This window comes from Arachis hypogaea, chromosome 12, assembly GCF_003086295.3.
Source record: "Arachis hypogaea cultivar Tifrunner chromosome 12, arahy.Tifrunner.gnm2.J5K5, whole genome shotgun sequence".
In the NCBI taxonomy this organism is placed as follows: domain Eukaryota; kingdom Viridiplantae; phylum Streptophyta; class Magnoliopsida; order Fabales; family Fabaceae; genus Arachis; species Arachis hypogaea.
The window spans coordinates 20,880,374-20,897,455 of NC_092047.1; the positions used below are offsets into that span (position 1 = coordinate 20,880,374).

At 31.7% G+C, this 17,082-nt stretch overlaps 1 protein-coding gene across 1 annotated transcript; it reads left to right on the forward strand.

Annotated features, from left to right (window-relative positions):
• Positions 1–8,755: 8,755 nt before the first annotated feature.
• On the forward strand, positions 8,756–15,945 carry LOC112729815 (uncharacterized). The gene is made up of 11 exons (XM_029291046.1): positions 8,756–8,884; positions 8,993–9,529; positions 10,116–11,147; positions 11,568–11,895; positions 12,097–12,352; positions 12,451–12,667; positions 12,827–13,179; positions 13,287–13,793; positions 14,068–15,184; positions 15,312–15,683; positions 15,841–15,945. Exons 1-11 carry the CDS (start codon positions 8,756–8,758, stop codon positions 15,943–15,945), a joined length of 4,953 nt encoding a protein of 1,650 aa, XP_029146879.1.
• Positions 15,946–17,082: the final 1,137 nt, after the last annotated feature.

Sequence of the window (17,082 nt, forward strand, 5' to 3'; positions counted from 1 at the left end):
CCCTTATCTCTCACACATGTTCCACTGGGCTTTCTTCTTTCCAGCCCATTCTGGTCGTAGGTGTAGCTCCACGGAATTGTGAGCTTCGAATCAGTTTCATTACTCTCTCCCAATCCCATAAATCTGCCAAGCCATTAATATGACCATAAATTTGTTGATTCTTAACCGAATTTCTTTGATTGAGCTTTAAGTGGTCATAACTCCATTCGTTCAAAATTGACTCTGAAATTACTAATCTATCCTCATCTTCTTCTTCCCGTCGTACCCTTTCCGTAACCACTAGCGCTGCCTGATCTCCATAGCCTATCAACTTTGTAAGGTCAGGCGACATTGTAGCAACAACATCAAGAGCTCTATCTGTTTCGTTATTTTGAAGAACGCAAACTATATCTTTGTTCGCTCTTTTTTCCAAAGTACATTGCGAACTGTAGACTTCTTGTCCCACCTCTTTTACCAAGATGGTTGAGTCCACTGGTACCTAGAGTGATATGAACCCATTCACTGATCACATCCATAACACAAGTATCAATTAGTACACGTTCGACACTAAACGAGGCGCATGATTCCGTCCCTCTATCACACCCAACCACCTCTCCCCATTGGCCTCCGATCTTCTTGAAGGTATCCACTGTCCAAATATGTAATGGGACCCCGTAACACTCTAGCCAGACTCTTCAAGAATCACTTTTCTCTGATTCGTCCCACCTCCATACGTTATGAAATATTTGTAGCAGGCTATTCATTTTGAACGTGTACGTCTCTTCAGCAATCAACAGATTGCCAAACGTCAGCAAGGCTTTGTACGCTCCCAATTCTCGTACCTGAACAACTTGTGGAAAGTTCTTAGCAACCAAATCCTGTAACAACCCAAAGTCAATGACCTTTGTTGTTTCACCTATCAGTTTCTCTTTCGCCACAGCCACTTCCAGCTTCTTTGTCCATCCGTTCCCATGTGGGTCTCGCAACTTCTTATCTTTTCTCACATCCTTAGAACTACTAGCTGGGAGAGCCAGATCATCCTCACATTCCTTTTGCGGCTGACGACCACTTTCTCTTCGAGCGATCCCTCCTTCCTGTATCTTCTTTGTGCCATTAGCATCCGACAGTCTCCTGTATTTTGCTTCCCCAACAAACACAACCTTACCTCTTAGTCTCATACGATTCATCTCTGTTATGGCCTTCAAAGCTCCTCCCCTCGTGGTGTATCGTATGAACGCAAAGATGTACAAAGTACAAACTACCATTTTTTTGCTTCAGAGAAAGGTATATGTCGTTTATGCGTCCAGTCCAACGGAAGAGCTCAAACAGTTCTCTCTTTGAGATGTCCTCTGGAAGGTTATCTAAGAAGATCGAAAAGGACTCCGTCTCCAATCGCTGATACTGTTCTCGATTCCAAACTCTAAGATCTTTGATCAGATTTTTAAGACTATCCCCCACTATGTTTCCCACCAACATTCTCCCTCTCTCTCTCTCATTTTCTCTCTATATTTAGATATTATTCTTAGATGTGATGAATAATATAATATCTAACAAATATTAACCACGCACTATTTATATATAAATTGATTTAAGAAATTTACGTTTTCGATTTTTATTAAAGGAAATCAAATAAATTCGGTCTTCTTTTATTTTATTTAAATAAAAAAAACTAAGAATCAAAGCCTGGAGACTCCATGTCTTAGCGAAGAGGAAAAAAACACTCTCTTTCTCTCTCTTAGTACGCGATCTCTTTCACTGTCTTCCAATTTCCAAAGTCTTCACTCTCTATGTCCCATCGAATTTCTAAGACTATCCCCCACTATGTTTCCCACCGACATTCTCCCTCTCTCTCTCATTCTCTCTCTATATTTAGATATTATTCTTAGATGTGATGAATAATATAATATCTAACAAATATTAACCACGCACTATTTATATATAAATTGATTTAAGAAATTTACGTTTTCGATTTTTATTGAAGGGAATCAAATAAATTCGATCTTCTTTTATTTTATTTAAATAAAAAAACTAAGAATCAAAGCCTGGAGACTCCATATCTTAACAAAGAGAAAAAAAAACACTCTCTTTCTCTCTCTTAGTACGCCATTTCTTTCACTGTCTTCCAATTTCCAAAGTCTTCACTCTCTATGCTCCAAAGAATTGTAGTTCTTTTTTTTACTTTATTCCCTAACTTCAATTTCTTAGGGAATGTCCTTTATAGTATTACTTTTGTTGGTATGTTAATAATACAAACTGATTTTTTAGATTTACAATTATCAACCATGAATAGAGTATATCAAATGAATGTTTTGTAATGCCAATGAGCTATATTTTTATTGGTATAATTTTTCCATATTTACTTAGAGATTATAAATTTAAATTTCATTTCTAATTTTGACAAAAAAAAATAATAAATGTTTTGTAATAATAATAATAATAATAATAATGAAACTAGAAAACATGAGGAGCTGTTCCGTTTTGAAAGAATTGGCGAGGCAATTAGAGGAATAATGTTTAGAAAATAATAAACGGGTGATTGAGGAGATGGAAGATATGTTTTCTAGAGGAGACGGAAATAAAAAATTTGTATAAAAACTACGAAGAGAAAAGGATTTGAAAAGCAACAAATTTAATTATTTCAATAAGAAGTATTTTAATTTTCTTGTCACTATAAGAAAAATGCTGAATACCGTTAAATTTATTGTTGAATTTATTAAATAAATTTGTCAGTAAAAATTTTACTATAAGATTTACCATCGTTTTAGAGTTGACGATATAAACATAGCCAGAAACTACTTATCGCTAGATTATTTTCTTCCGACACTAATTACTGGTGAATTTTCTGTCGGTATTGCCAATAAATTTGTCGAAACTGAGTTGATGATTATCGTCGGATAAATTTTGGCGGCATTTCACACGTTTAGGCACTAAATTATGGTCAGATTTACCGCGGTAGTATTTTTTATTTTTTTGGCATAGTTAAGCCACAATTAGTAGTCAAATTAAAACTCTTGTTAGAAAATTATTAGCAAAAATATAAAATTAGCAGAAATAAAAATATTTTCTTGATTTACCGTCGTCCTGGAGTTGATGGTATAAACATCGCCAAAAACTGGTTATTGCTGGATTATTTTCTTCCGAAGTTTGTTACTGGCAAATTTTCAGTCGATATTGCCAATGGATTTATCGAGAGTGAGTTGATGATTACCGTCGGATAAACTTTGGCGGCATTTTACGTGTTTAGGCACTAAATTACCATCGGATTTACAATCCTATGGTAGTATTTTTTATTTTTTTGGCACAGTTAAACTACAGTTATTAGTCAAATTAGAACTCTTGTTACTAAATTGTTAGCAAAAATATAAAATTAGTAGAAATAAAAAAATTATTTTATTAAAAATAAATGGTCTGAATACAATAAAATGTAGCAGAAGTAGAATACAATGAAGTAGACAAATAAGAAAATAAAACCCCTACAAATCTCGATAATTGTCGTCATCGTCGTGGTCCCCTGGCTGTACCCCACTAGCAGTATTGTCGGTGGAACCAATAGTGCCACTGCCTCCAACGCGCATTTGCTGGTTGATATATTAATTTGTAGTCTAAGTCGTTGGATCGTGAGGCGACACTGGCAGAGACCTTCAAGTATACTCATACTTTAAAGGCCAACAAGGAGAGATTTGCTGACGAGCGGTTAGCGGCCCATTATGAGAGTTTAAATTAATTCTAAGTTTCAAATTTATATATTTGGTTTAAAGGAAATTATTTAACTGTTATCCTAATCATGATGTGTGTGACACAAGAGAATTACACGTAGAGGTTGGAGGTCGCGACCTAGTAATCTCAGCCGCCTTACGCGAGATGGAAAAACAGAAGGAACTTCTCGCGTAACGTGTGCCGCCCCCGTACGCGAGCGTTCGAATTAACAGGTCCGCGTACGCAGGGACATGTCCGCATACACGAGATATCCAGGCAATGAGTGAATCTCGCGTCACATGTGCATGCTCGCATACGCAGCTCCTCCTTTTTCTCAAAAATATGCTAAATCATAAAAATCAATTTTCTATACTTAACTTTCGACGTTCATAACTTTCTCTGCAAAACTTTGATTTTCACAAACTATAAACCGTTTTAAAGCTCTTGAAATCATCTTTAATTTGAAATAAATTTCATTCAAATCTAAAAGCCGATGCTCAAGTTATGGACCACCGAAGTTCGTTTAAAATATATTTTTACCAAAAGAGTTCAAAGCCTCTATTTTCCAAATTCTCAATTTCAAAACCAAAATTTCATAACCCAAAACAATATTAAATACACAAACAATTCCATAACCATTTTTCTCCCTCCACAACACTTCAATACTCAATTTTTATCAATTTTCACCGAACAACTAATAGCCAACAACAACATAGTTCATCCATAATTCATGGTACAACTCATAATCATTCGTCAAACTTCATCAATCACCACCATCATCAATTATCATACATTTACATATTTATTTTAAACTCAATATTTTCACTAGAAATCACTAAGTCCCCACATATGCATATAGTTCAACTTATTCTATGGTCAACTAGACTAAGTTTTCACGTTACATTATACGTTATCTATGAGAAATCAAAATCATACATTGGCCGATTCTTCCCTAAACTCAAAACACCGAATGTCAAGCTTCCAAGACTCCAAATCAATTCCAACAAACTCCAATTTGCCAATGCAACACTAAATTCAACACAATTCAATCTATTTCCATGAAATTCGCCAAATTAATAACCAGGGTTCACATAATTGAGCAAACGACAAGGGTTTAGATATTTTCTCACCTTACCTACTATCATTTGAGACAAGACCCAGTGAGTCTCCAAGATTAATTCAGTCCTAAGACACCAAAATCATATAATCTCTCAAAATCAAACCCCTAATTTTCGAAATTACAAGGAAAAATGCTGAGTAAGAAATAGTGAGGTACTTACTAAATTGTTCGATGAATTTTGTAGAGTTCGATGCGGTAATTGCGTAACCCCAAATGATACGGTGATTGGAGCTCCGGATTGAAAGATATGTAAATTTGAAATTAGACAAGGGTTTAGGCTTTTCTTTTGTTTCCTTTATGCCAAGTTTAGCATGAAATGGCTATGGGAGGAAGAAAAAGGCTAAGTCCTTCTATTTATATGTTGGGCCAATAGGTTCGGTTTAAATTCGATCCGATTGGATTTGATTTGTTGGCTCAATTTTTGGCCAAAATTTTTAAAATTAATGTCAAAATTTATATTTTAATTAATTTCATCTCATTAAAATATAAAATTTAACTTTCTAATTTCTTTAAATAATAATCAATTTATTAATTAGTTATTTATAAATTATCCGAGATTTACAATTCATATAGCACTATACAAAAAAGAATATTAATATGATATTATAATATTGAGTATTGATTTTGGTACGTATTTGATGTTAATTGTTGTTGATATACTTGTTAAATACTACATAAGGAATGCTATTTATACTAGTTTTGAATCAAGATCAATGATTAAAATTGCAAAGATCTTATTTGATTTTATACGATGATTATATACGATAAAGTGAAAGCATATTCATAATATAATAGTAGATGTTTTGAAACCTTAACTATTATTATAGTCATTTTTCTTTAAAAAATTAATAATAGATGAAGCCTTAACTTTTATAATAATGAATGTCAAAAAAATATGATTGATTTTTTTATGATAAAAAATTGTCAAAAAATGTCTCATATAATATATTTCACAGTTAATAATTATAAAAAAAATTTTTTGAAAATTTTTTATGGTTAATAAGTATCAAAATAAATAGTATTTTTAAAGGTTAATTAATAAATATCATAAAAATATATTTTTTATTTTTTTAATAAATTATTTTTGACGGCCAATAATTATCAAAATAAGATTAAACTTTTCTTCACAATCACTTATGTTAAAAATACTATTTTTGACAAAATTTTTATTAACATATTTTGATAGTTAAACTAATGTCAAAAATTATTTTTTTGACTGTTTTTAATTTTTTTTGGCATATATAACCCTAAAAAATAAGCTATGTTGTTGTAGTGTTGTCCAAACTAATTAAATGAGTTAGTCATTTTGTAAATTGTAAAAATATAGAGTAAATTTTTTTATTTACTTCAAGAAAAATAAAGGTTATTATAATTACGCATTGTTAGAAATATGTAGAAATATTTTTAAAAGTTAAAATTTGTATTATAAAATTGTAAATATTTGGTAAATGCAATTACATTTTTCAAGAATTTTTTTTCCCTTACTTTAGGGGGTACAAGTTAAAATAGTGTATATAATAATAATAATAATAATAATAATAATAATAATAATAATAAATATTATTTATTATTATTATTTTGTTATTATTATTATTTTCACACAAAAAATAAGTAACGAATGAAAAATAAGATAATATATTTATGATTAGCAAGTAATTTTTAAACAAATGATACATATATAGAACAAGTGATAAATACCGAATAAACAATATTATGTAGTCAGTAAATATTATTATTTTTTGTTAGCACTTAATTAGCAATAATTTGTATCTATATTTATAAATGTTTTGCATATAAAAAGTATATAATTTGTTCTTATATTTATTAAAATTTTATACACATAAATTAATATAATTTGTATGCATGAATTAATATAATTTGCATCCATATTTTTCAGAATTTACGCACATAAATTAGTAAAATGATAATTTAGTATTTGTATATATTAACCAAATAATAACAAAAAATATTAAAAGTTGCTCATTCCAAAAATTTTTCATACCGAATTTATGTCCTACAGTAAAAGATTACCATAATAGAAATTAAAAAAATTAATAAGTTAGCAAAAATTATGATAAAATATTGATAATTATATAAATGGTGATATAAATAAAGTTTAAAGTAAAAATCAATGTCAAATTACAAAAATCTCATTTAATTTTCATATGCATTGCCTGTGAATGAGAAAATTTAAGGGATCAGTACTTGTATTTAAATCTAAATAATCTAGTAAGCAATTAATCAGTAAATCTAAATCTAGTAAGCACTTAATCAGTAAAAGAAAAATGAGTAATTCTATATCATTATATAAAATCTCATACCATTAAAAATATCAATAATAACTAATTAATTGCTACAAATTATAAAATTTGTTGGTCTCTAACATTTCTCCATGAAAAATACACTTGTCCAAATAGAAAGAGATGATGCGTTATGGAAATGGATCTTCTTAATTATTAAAAAAAATCGAGAATATAAAATGTGAACTCTAACTTTTCATTATTCTCTGATTTATATTTATTCTTGGTTTCACTTATAAAATTAATGATAAAAGATTACATTTACTCTCTCAAATGTGGAAAAAAAGTTGAAAGCATCTATTCTTGATGCTTCGTTGAGTTCGTTCAAATAAAAATATAAAATAAAATTTATTAAAAAAATTAATAAAGTAATAAATGATGAATGAAAAATTAATCACCATTAATTATTACTAGGTAGTTTTTGACATTGGAAGCCATCCGTTAATCCAATTAATTATTAACACATGTAGAAGAAGTTAAACAGTTCCCTGCGTTTCCCTTCAAAATTCTTCGAAGGAAGAGAAACAGAGAGACATCACTTAGAATATTGTTGGAAGAACCACAAATACTTAGACCATCTTTGGAAGGAAACTCATCTCAGTTCCTATTTATGGCACATCTGTCATAAAAAGTAACTACACATCAGTTTTTGCGTTATAAATGATAAATAAGAACTCAAAGCATCTCTCTTTTCTCTATTAGGAGGAACTAACTTTAGTCCCTGTTGTAGTCCCACTTAATTAATTAATTAAAATACTTAAAATTAATGTAATTAATTTTTTTAATAATATTATTTAAATTTATAAATTTAAAAATAATTCACTATTAAAAGATATTAATATTAAATAAATTCATATATAACAATAATACACAATATATAATTGTGGATTACACTAATTTATAATTTTGTGTTTACAACTGCTAATTTTAATAATATCGTTAGCATTTTAAATTTTAAAAATAAAAATAACTAACTCAACTAAGAATTATTTTGTAAGGTGTAAAAATTAAATTTATTTTTTAATATAAGTAAATTTAATTAATTATAATTTAATATAATAATATAAATAATATTTAATATTAATTATGATATAAATAATTAATATAAATCATTAATTAAATAAAAATTTAATTATTTAATCTAATTAATTATTATTTAAATAATTAATATAAATTATTAATTAAATAAAAATATAATTATTTAATATAATTTTTATTATAATTATTACTAATTTAATTATTATTTCATTATTTAATATAATTATTTAATTATTTCAGATTTTATATTATTATTTTTTTAAAATAATTTGTCAAATGACAAATTATTATTGGTTAATTTGAGTCCCTGCTTAGAGGGACTCCCTCACTTTGAGACCTGTGCGGGAACTCATTCCTTATCTCCTCCAATGGTTAGAATTCCTATGTGTCAGGAAAGAGTGAAAGAGGAACTCACCATTGTAGGTGCTCTTACTGTGTTCTTTTGAGTTCTTCAAACTTAAGCTTTCTCTCTCTTGTTAGTGTAATCTAAAAAGCCTTTTTATTTCTTACTATGCTTCCATTTCTTACTACCAAGTTATTTAAAGATCACGTAGAATAATACTACACTACTGCTACTTCAGTACATTGGGTGTAATCTGATCTCTAGTGGTTACAAATTACAATGGAAGCTGAGACTAGTTCTAGCAGCAGCAAGAACAGAGTAAGAATAAACAATGACTATGGCTTCATGGATACGATTCTTTCGTGGTCCATTGATGATATTCTCAATGAAGAACTCTACAAAACTCAGGTTTGTGTTCTTTTGTACTATACAATTACTATCCCTCCATATTTAACTTAAGAATGTTAAATGACGCTTTATCTTATACCTCGATTTTGATGTGTGGTGTATATCCAGGTCGACAGGATTGAGCTCTCGTTTAAATCGGTAAATAATTACATTGGATCTTTCGTATATCCGTTATTAGAAGAAACACGAGCGCAGCTATGCTCGAGTATGGAGGTCTTGCAGAACGCTCCATTCGCAAAAGTGAACAGCATTGACAATGATAAGAAATTTGGAAGAAAATTCTACAATTTGAACATTGGGGAATGGAAAAACAGATTCACTCTTCGTACTAACGAGCCGTACAGAATTCTTCCAGGAGATGTTCTAATTTTGACAGATTATAAACCGGAAACCGTCAATGGTTTGCAGAGGTTTGCAAGGATGTGGACTTTTGTTTCAGTAGTCAAAACAAGTGAAGATGAAGATTTAAATCTTAAGGTTAAGGTGAAGGCATCAAGTGATATTGATCCCGAACTCAAGTATAATAAGTCTCTTTTTCTTGTCTTTTTGACAAATATAAGCTCGAATAGAAGAATTTGGAATGCACTTCACATGGATGGGAATTTGAATATAGTGAACCAAGTGTTAACCACAAGCGAAACGGCGGTGAGAAATAAAGCTTAATTTTATGTTTTGATGCATTATCAGATTATCTTAACAAAATGACTAAATTAGCTACTATTTATATCTATTGTTTTTATATATTTTTTTACAAAAATGGTATTTTTATACTAAAATTATTTACTAAAATTAACTCGTGTTGTTTAACTCATTTTTAATATGTATTTTATATTCTAATATGTATTTTATATTTTATATTCTAATATGTATTTTATATTAGTAACGGAGTTTAGTAACAGATTTTGATGTACAAGTAATTGATGTTTTTAATATAAATTTTATGTTTTAACATATATTTTATATTAGTAGTTAATATTGATGTTTTAATATATATTTTATATTCACGATTTGTGGAATATATATTACTCTGCATTAAAAATATTATGAACAATGTTCATATTCTCTACAAATATAATAAAAAAGTTTATTGTTATTATTTATCATGTAATAAGTTCTACCTTAATGTGTTGTGTTTTTTCTTTTGGAAAAAAAATTTTGCTTGCGGATTGTGTTAGAAAATTTGACTTAAGAGATTAGTGCCAAACTAAATTGATTGAATGATGTGAAGCAGGTTGCGGAGAGTTGTAACTGCTGCTCTGTGAGTGAAATGTCAAGGGATGACAGTTCTTTAGAAAGGTTATTATCGAATCTGAATGATTACCAAAAGAAAGCCATTCATGCATGTCTTTCGGGAATTCGGTGCAGCTGTACTAATAACAACTCAAAGATCAAGCTGATATGGGGTCCCCCGGGGACGGGGAAGACTAAAACTTTGGCCACACTCCTCTTTGCTCTGATGAAAATGAAATACAGAGTCCTTGTATGTGCCCCTACAAATGTTGCCATAAAAGAAATTGCTTCACGCGTTGTGAGTATTGTGAAGGATTCGGAATCTGGTGAAACGTTCTGTTCTTTAGGGAGCTTTCTCTTGTTTGGGAATAATGAAAGACTTAAAGTTGATGGGGAATTAGTTGAGGAAATATATTTGGATTATCGTGTGCAGGAGCTCACAGAATGTTTTGGATCTTATAAAGGTCTGAGTTCCTGCTTACGAGAAATGTTTCATTTTCTTGATGGTTACGAATTGAAAAGGAATTATACTGGAAAGTTTAGAGGAGAGTTTCTCTCTACAGCATTGCGGCTAAGGCGCTGCATTTCTATCTTATTTACACACGTAAACGTGGACATTGTTGTGTATGAAAAACTCTATCAGAACTTGGTCTTGTTGAAGAAGGCACTTGATTCCTTTGAAGATTTGCTGTTTCAAAATGGTGAATACCAATCATTGTGCAAAGAGAGAAATGAATGCCTAGAGGCTTTAAAAGTCGCAAGAGATTCACTTGTTAGATTTCCGTTTACAAAATCTTTTAAAGATAAGGCGATCCGGGAGTCATGTTTGCAAAATGCATCATTATTATTTTGCACTGTTTCTGGCTCGTACAATCTACATTCTGTTGCGATGAAGCCACTCGACATTTTGGTTATAGATGAAGCGGCGCAGTTAAAAGAATGCGAATCGCTCATAGCCATGAAAATTGAAGGAATAAGACATGCTATCCTTCTTGGGGATGAATGTCAACTACCTTCGGTGGTAGAAAGTACTGTAAGTAGCTGCAATAAAGTTTATATATACTAATACTAAAATTTATAGTAAATGTTATCGTTGCTATAAGATTTTCGTAACACTTTGTAGAATTGTAATTATAATTGAAGTCGTTTTTTATTATTTGATAACGTTTTAATTTAAAAAGATAAAAATAAAAAGTGTGATCAAATTAAAATATTGTCGAATAAAAAAAATATGACTTTAATTTTAGTTATATTTTTACAACAAAAATATTATTTATACACTAAAAATCAATCACTATGTGTATAGATTTTATAATTATTATCTAAGTTTTGTAACTATGTAACCATAGCAAACATATAATTCACCAAATTTATATATTTCTTTTAGTAAATTTATGTTTCCAAGCTATGATAATTGCGAATTTACATTTCCTTCTGTTTCTTTGTGTAAAAGGTCTCTCGTGAAGTTGGTTTTGGAAGAAGCTTATTTGAGAGACTTAGCATATCTGGTCATCCTAAACAGCTTCTAAGCATGCAGCACAGGATGCACCCTAAAATTAGCTCGTTTCCGAATTCATATTTCTATTTTAACAAAATTCTTGACGCTCCAAATGTCCAAAGAATTGAATACAACAAGAAATATCTCCCTGGGAAAATCTTTGGTCCCTATTCTTTTATAAATGTGGCTGGGGGAAGAGAAGAGTATGATGCGGCTGGTCGGAGCCGAAAAAATGTTGCCGAAGTCGCAGTTGTAACGACAATAGTGAAGAATCTGCATAAATGTTAGTTCACTATTCTCAACCTGAAGAAAATTTCATGTTATACTAAATTGTTGCACTTTTGCTTATGTACTTTCACAGTTTCACTAACATTACTATGAGATGTCTAAAAGATTATATCATAAGATTGTATATTTTGGCAAAAAACAAAATACATGTTTCCTGAGTTCTAAGTTCTAACAACAATGCTGGTATGAACTGCAGCATGGCTTGCCAAAAGGGAGAAACTATGCATTGGTATTGTGTCTCCTTATGTAGCTCAAGTCGCGGCAATCCAGGAAAAAATTGGAAAAATCTATGACAACGATGTTGAGTTTACTGTGAATGTTAAATCAATTGATGGATTTCAGGGTGGAGAACAGGACGTGATTATTCTGTCCACTGTTAGAACAAATAACAGGACGCCTCTCGATTTTGTTTCATCCCAGCAGAGGACAAATGTTGCTCTCACAAGGGCTAGGTAGTTAAATCTTGTCTCTATTATTATGGAATTTTATATTGTTTCAGTTTTGTTATTATGCTTTGTGAAAAGCTGCTTTATTTTTTTATATTTACTAGGCACTGTTTATGGATTTTGGGGAATGAGAGGGCCTTATCATACAATGAAAATGTATGGAAGCATATTATCTCTGATGTAAAGAAGCGTAACTGTTTCTTCAATGCTGAAGAGGATGAAGAATTCTCTAAAGCCATTTTGGATGCAAGAAAAGATATGGATCAATTTGATGATTTGCTTATGACAAATAGCATCTTATTCAGAAATTCAAGATGGAAGGTATGTGAGTCCTGGACTTAATTACTTTCTGTTTTTCTTCACTTGTTATACGTTGAATAAACTCCATTTTTATTGTGTTTAGCTCTTTCTTTCCTTCAAAAAGAAATAAAAAACTTCATATCAGTTCCGATCTCCATAATATAATGTGTGGATTTGCAGGTTAACTTCAGTGACAAGTTTCTCAGATCGTTTAAGAGCCTGCCGTCTGAGCACTCTAAGAAGTTAGTTATTAACCTTCTTGAGAGGCTTTCTAATGGATTGAGGCCGAACAAGACTCGAGTTCAATCATTGAGCAATGATTCATCTGAGATTCTGAAAAGTTTCAAAATTGAAAGCAGGTATCTGATCTTCTCAATAGAAATAGTCAGGTATTCGAGTTATATGCAGGTTTTGAAGATATGGGACATATTACCTCCCAACGATCTTCATAAATTGGCCAAGCGACTTGGAAATGTATTTGCAACATACACTGAAGATTATATCAGTCGGTGCAAAGAGAAAGGTTTTTACAGGTAAGTTTCAATTGTCTTAGGCGGTTAAGTTTTTGCAATGAGAAAAATGATAAGAAGCTTCCTCTCTCTCTCTCTCTCTCTCTCTCTCTCTCTCTTTCTCTCAACAGGCAAATTGAGATTCCTCTAACCTGGCCGCTCTCAAGGAACATTCAAAAATTAAAGAATGCCGATAACAATAAAGGAAACGAAGGAGAGAAATTAGTATCTGTATGTGAAGATAGAAATGAAGCTGAAATGTCAAAGTTTAAGGAGTGGCTTCTGTTAATGAAATACTGTTCCAACAGTGACCATGAAGCCATAGATTTGGATCTTCTTCCAATTTCATTAACAGAAGAACAGCGCAGAGTGATCTTCTATCCCCGGAGTACATTTCTACTTGGACGTTTCGGAACGGGGAAAACAACTGTGTTAACAACCAAGATGATTCGTAACCAAAAACTGCACCATTCGGCAGTTGAACTTGTATATGAAAGAAGCGCGAGTGCACTTGAGAATTGCGACAAGTCTCAAGAGATTTGTGCTGAGACAGAGAGGCCAGTTTTGAGGCAGTTATTTGTGACACTAAGTCCTGAACTGTGTCAGGAGGTGAAATGCCATGTCTCTCGGTTTGAAAGGTTTGTGGTTTTTCTTTCTACAAATTGAAGCCTGTAATTACTTGCAAGCTCGGAGTAGATATCTTTCTCTCTAAAAATAATTACAAATGTGAAGTTTAAATCTAAAATGTAACATAAATGTTCCTTTATGCATCCAATACATAGGAAGAACCAATGTTTTTAGAAAATATTTTAGCTAAATCTATTTTTTAATAGAATAAAATTTTGAAAAAAAAAAAAGGAAAGAAAAAGGAAACAGTACTAGCATCACTCATATTTATGCCAAATGGTACAGGTTGCTTTGGGAAGAGGGAACATCGGAAGCAAGTAGTTCTTCGGTAAAAGATATCCATTTGCCAGATTCATTCCTGAATGTTCAATTTAGTTCATATCCACTAGTGGTTACATTTCGCAAATTCTTGATGATGCTGGATCTGAGTTTGGGTAGATCATATTTCGAGAGGTTCAAGGTCGCTAAGAATTCTTCTCTTGGCCAAGGTTTAGTTCCATGGGAGGCTTTCTTAGCAACCAAGGAAGTGACTTATGAAAAGTTTGATTCCTCCTATTGGCCGCACTTCAATGCACAAAAGATCAAGAACCTTGGTTCTTATCAAGTGTTCACTGAAATAATGACGCATATCAAAGGCGGCATTGAAGCCACAAACACGGGTAAGATGAGCCGTAAGGACTATCTCACTCTTTCTGAAAGCAGAAGATCAAGTTTGAGCGGGCCGAAAAGGGACTTGATCTATGATACCTTTGAAAACTATGAGAACATGAAGATGAGCAAGGGAGAGTTTGATATGGCTGATTTTGTAAGCGACCTACATAGAAGGTTAAGATCTTCAAGATACCAAGGTGATCTAATGCACTTTGTATATATTGATGAGGTGCAGGATCTAACCATGTCTCAGATTGCTTTGTTCAAGCATATCTGCCCGAATGTAGAGGAAGGTTTCATTTTCTGTGGAGATACGGCTCAGACAATCGGACGAGGGATCGATTTCAGGTTCCAGGATGTAAGGGCCCTCTTTTACAACAAGTTTACGCTTGAATCAAATAAAGAGAAGGGCCTTATTTCAGATATGTTCATGTTAAGTGAAAACTTTCGTAGTAAAGCCGAGGTTCTTAAGTTGGCACAAAGTATCGTTGAACTTCTCTTCCATTTCTTCCCTTATTCGGTGGACATTTTGAAGGTGGAGACCAGTTTGATAACTGGGGAAGCCCCCTATATACTTTTAGGAAATTGGATTGAAACAATTTTTGGTGAAAATGGATATAAGAATGTTGAGTTTGGAGCGAATCAAGCCATCGTGGTGCGCGATAATGAAACTCGAGAGAAAATCTTGCCTCTGGTGGGAAAAAAAGCTCTTGTTTTAACAATTTTGGAGTGCAAAGGCCTTGAATTTGAGGTAACCATTAAAAGAACTTGATTTGCTTTGCTTTATATTACTTTTGATTATTTTTCTGTTTATTAATCTCTGAAAATATTTTCTCTTAAGTTTTTTCGTTTGGTTCCTTTTTGGCATTTCTTTTTAGGATGTATTACTATACAACTTTTTATCAACTTCACCCTTGAAGAGGCAATGGGGAGTCATATACCAATTCATGAAGGAAAAGCATGTATTTTGTGCAAGTTTTGATGAAACCAAGCACAATGTTTTGTGCTCTGAACTTAAGCAGTTATATGTTGCTGTAACGAGGAGTAAGAATAGATTGTGGATATGTGAAGATAAAGAAGAATTTTCGAGACCGATGATTGATTATTGGAAAAAGAAAAGTCTTGTCCAATTCATGAACCAACCTAATGAGGCTTATTACTCAATGCAGAGTGGAATTAAGGAATATTTTTTGGAGGCAATGAAGAATTACTCAACTAATTCACACGAATGGATGGAGCGTGGAATTAAGGTACTTATTTATGGTTAATTATATTACATTATGGCCATGCCTTCATTCTATTTTGTGATTTATTTCGTTAGCCTAATAAACAACAGCAAATTAACTTATTGTTTATGCATTGGTTTTTGACACAATATATGATGCATTTGTGATTGCTACTTTGCAGCTATATAATCAAAATAATTATAGCATGGCTACCATGTGTTTTGAAAGAGCCGGGGACGATTATTGGTTGAAAAAGTGTAAACATGCTGCTCTGATTGCAATGTAAATCAATATACTTTTTCAATGTAAATATTGTTTAATTTGCAACAAGAGATTATTAATGAAGAGTAGACTTTTGTTGTCAAGTGTTTCTTTTTTCCTTTTCCGTTTTGGGCGAACTTGAAAGAGCTACGTGTTTCGTCACAAAAGTGGTTACCGGCTAATTCTAAGGCATGGTTTGGCTTCCACCATGATCCACAACAAAGTGAGATACCATAAAATCCGACATTATATGAGTCCATCTATAAAATCAACTATTTATCGGTCAATGAGTTAACTTTTTTTAAAATTTTATTTTAACGTCAACATAACATTTGCAAGTGAAATAAAATATCAAGAATAAAAAAATATGTTGGATTCATTTATTTTAGGTATAGCGCCCAAAATTAAAAATAAATATATTTATACAAAAGGAAGTATTGAAAGTTGTTTGGGAGTTCGGAGGGTCGGCTGGTGCAGTGTACTTGGAGTGAAGTTGTGAGGCTAATTTTTTTTATATTGGAGGAGTGTGTGAGTTGTGCTTGGTTATAGTATATACAGGTGTTAAACACAGATGTAGGATAGGGAGAAATCGGACCGTTAGAGTTTTTTGTTAAAAAATTCGTTGATCACAAATCGGACCGTCCGATTAGTTTTGTTTTTTTGTTTTTTTTTTATTTAACATGAAATCGGACCCTCCATTTACACTTTTTGTTTTTTTTTTTCCTTTAAAACAAAACGGACCCTCCGTTTTTTTTTAAATCAAAACGGACCGTCCGAGTTTTATAAAAAAGTTATTTTTTTGTAGATCTCCTCTAATCGGACCGTCCGAGTTCCTTGCTCTAAATCGCTCGGTCCGATTTCAGCCTCCTAACACCACATGCAGGAAAAGCACTCATATTCTCTATAATGCTGTTACACCCCACACCTTCCTCCATATTAAAAATAAAACGTGAAGATGTGAACCTGAACGTGAACTTCTGATGGTGGGGCTGCGCTCACAATTCGTCACTTTTTATTTTTATTATTGAGATTGTGGTAGTGTTTTTGAATAATGTGAAGAGTTGGTGTGTTTTTTTTTTTTTTTGTATGGATAATCACAAATCTGACTCTCAGATTTGTGGTTTTAATTTTTTTTTTATAAAAATTTACAAATCTGACCTTT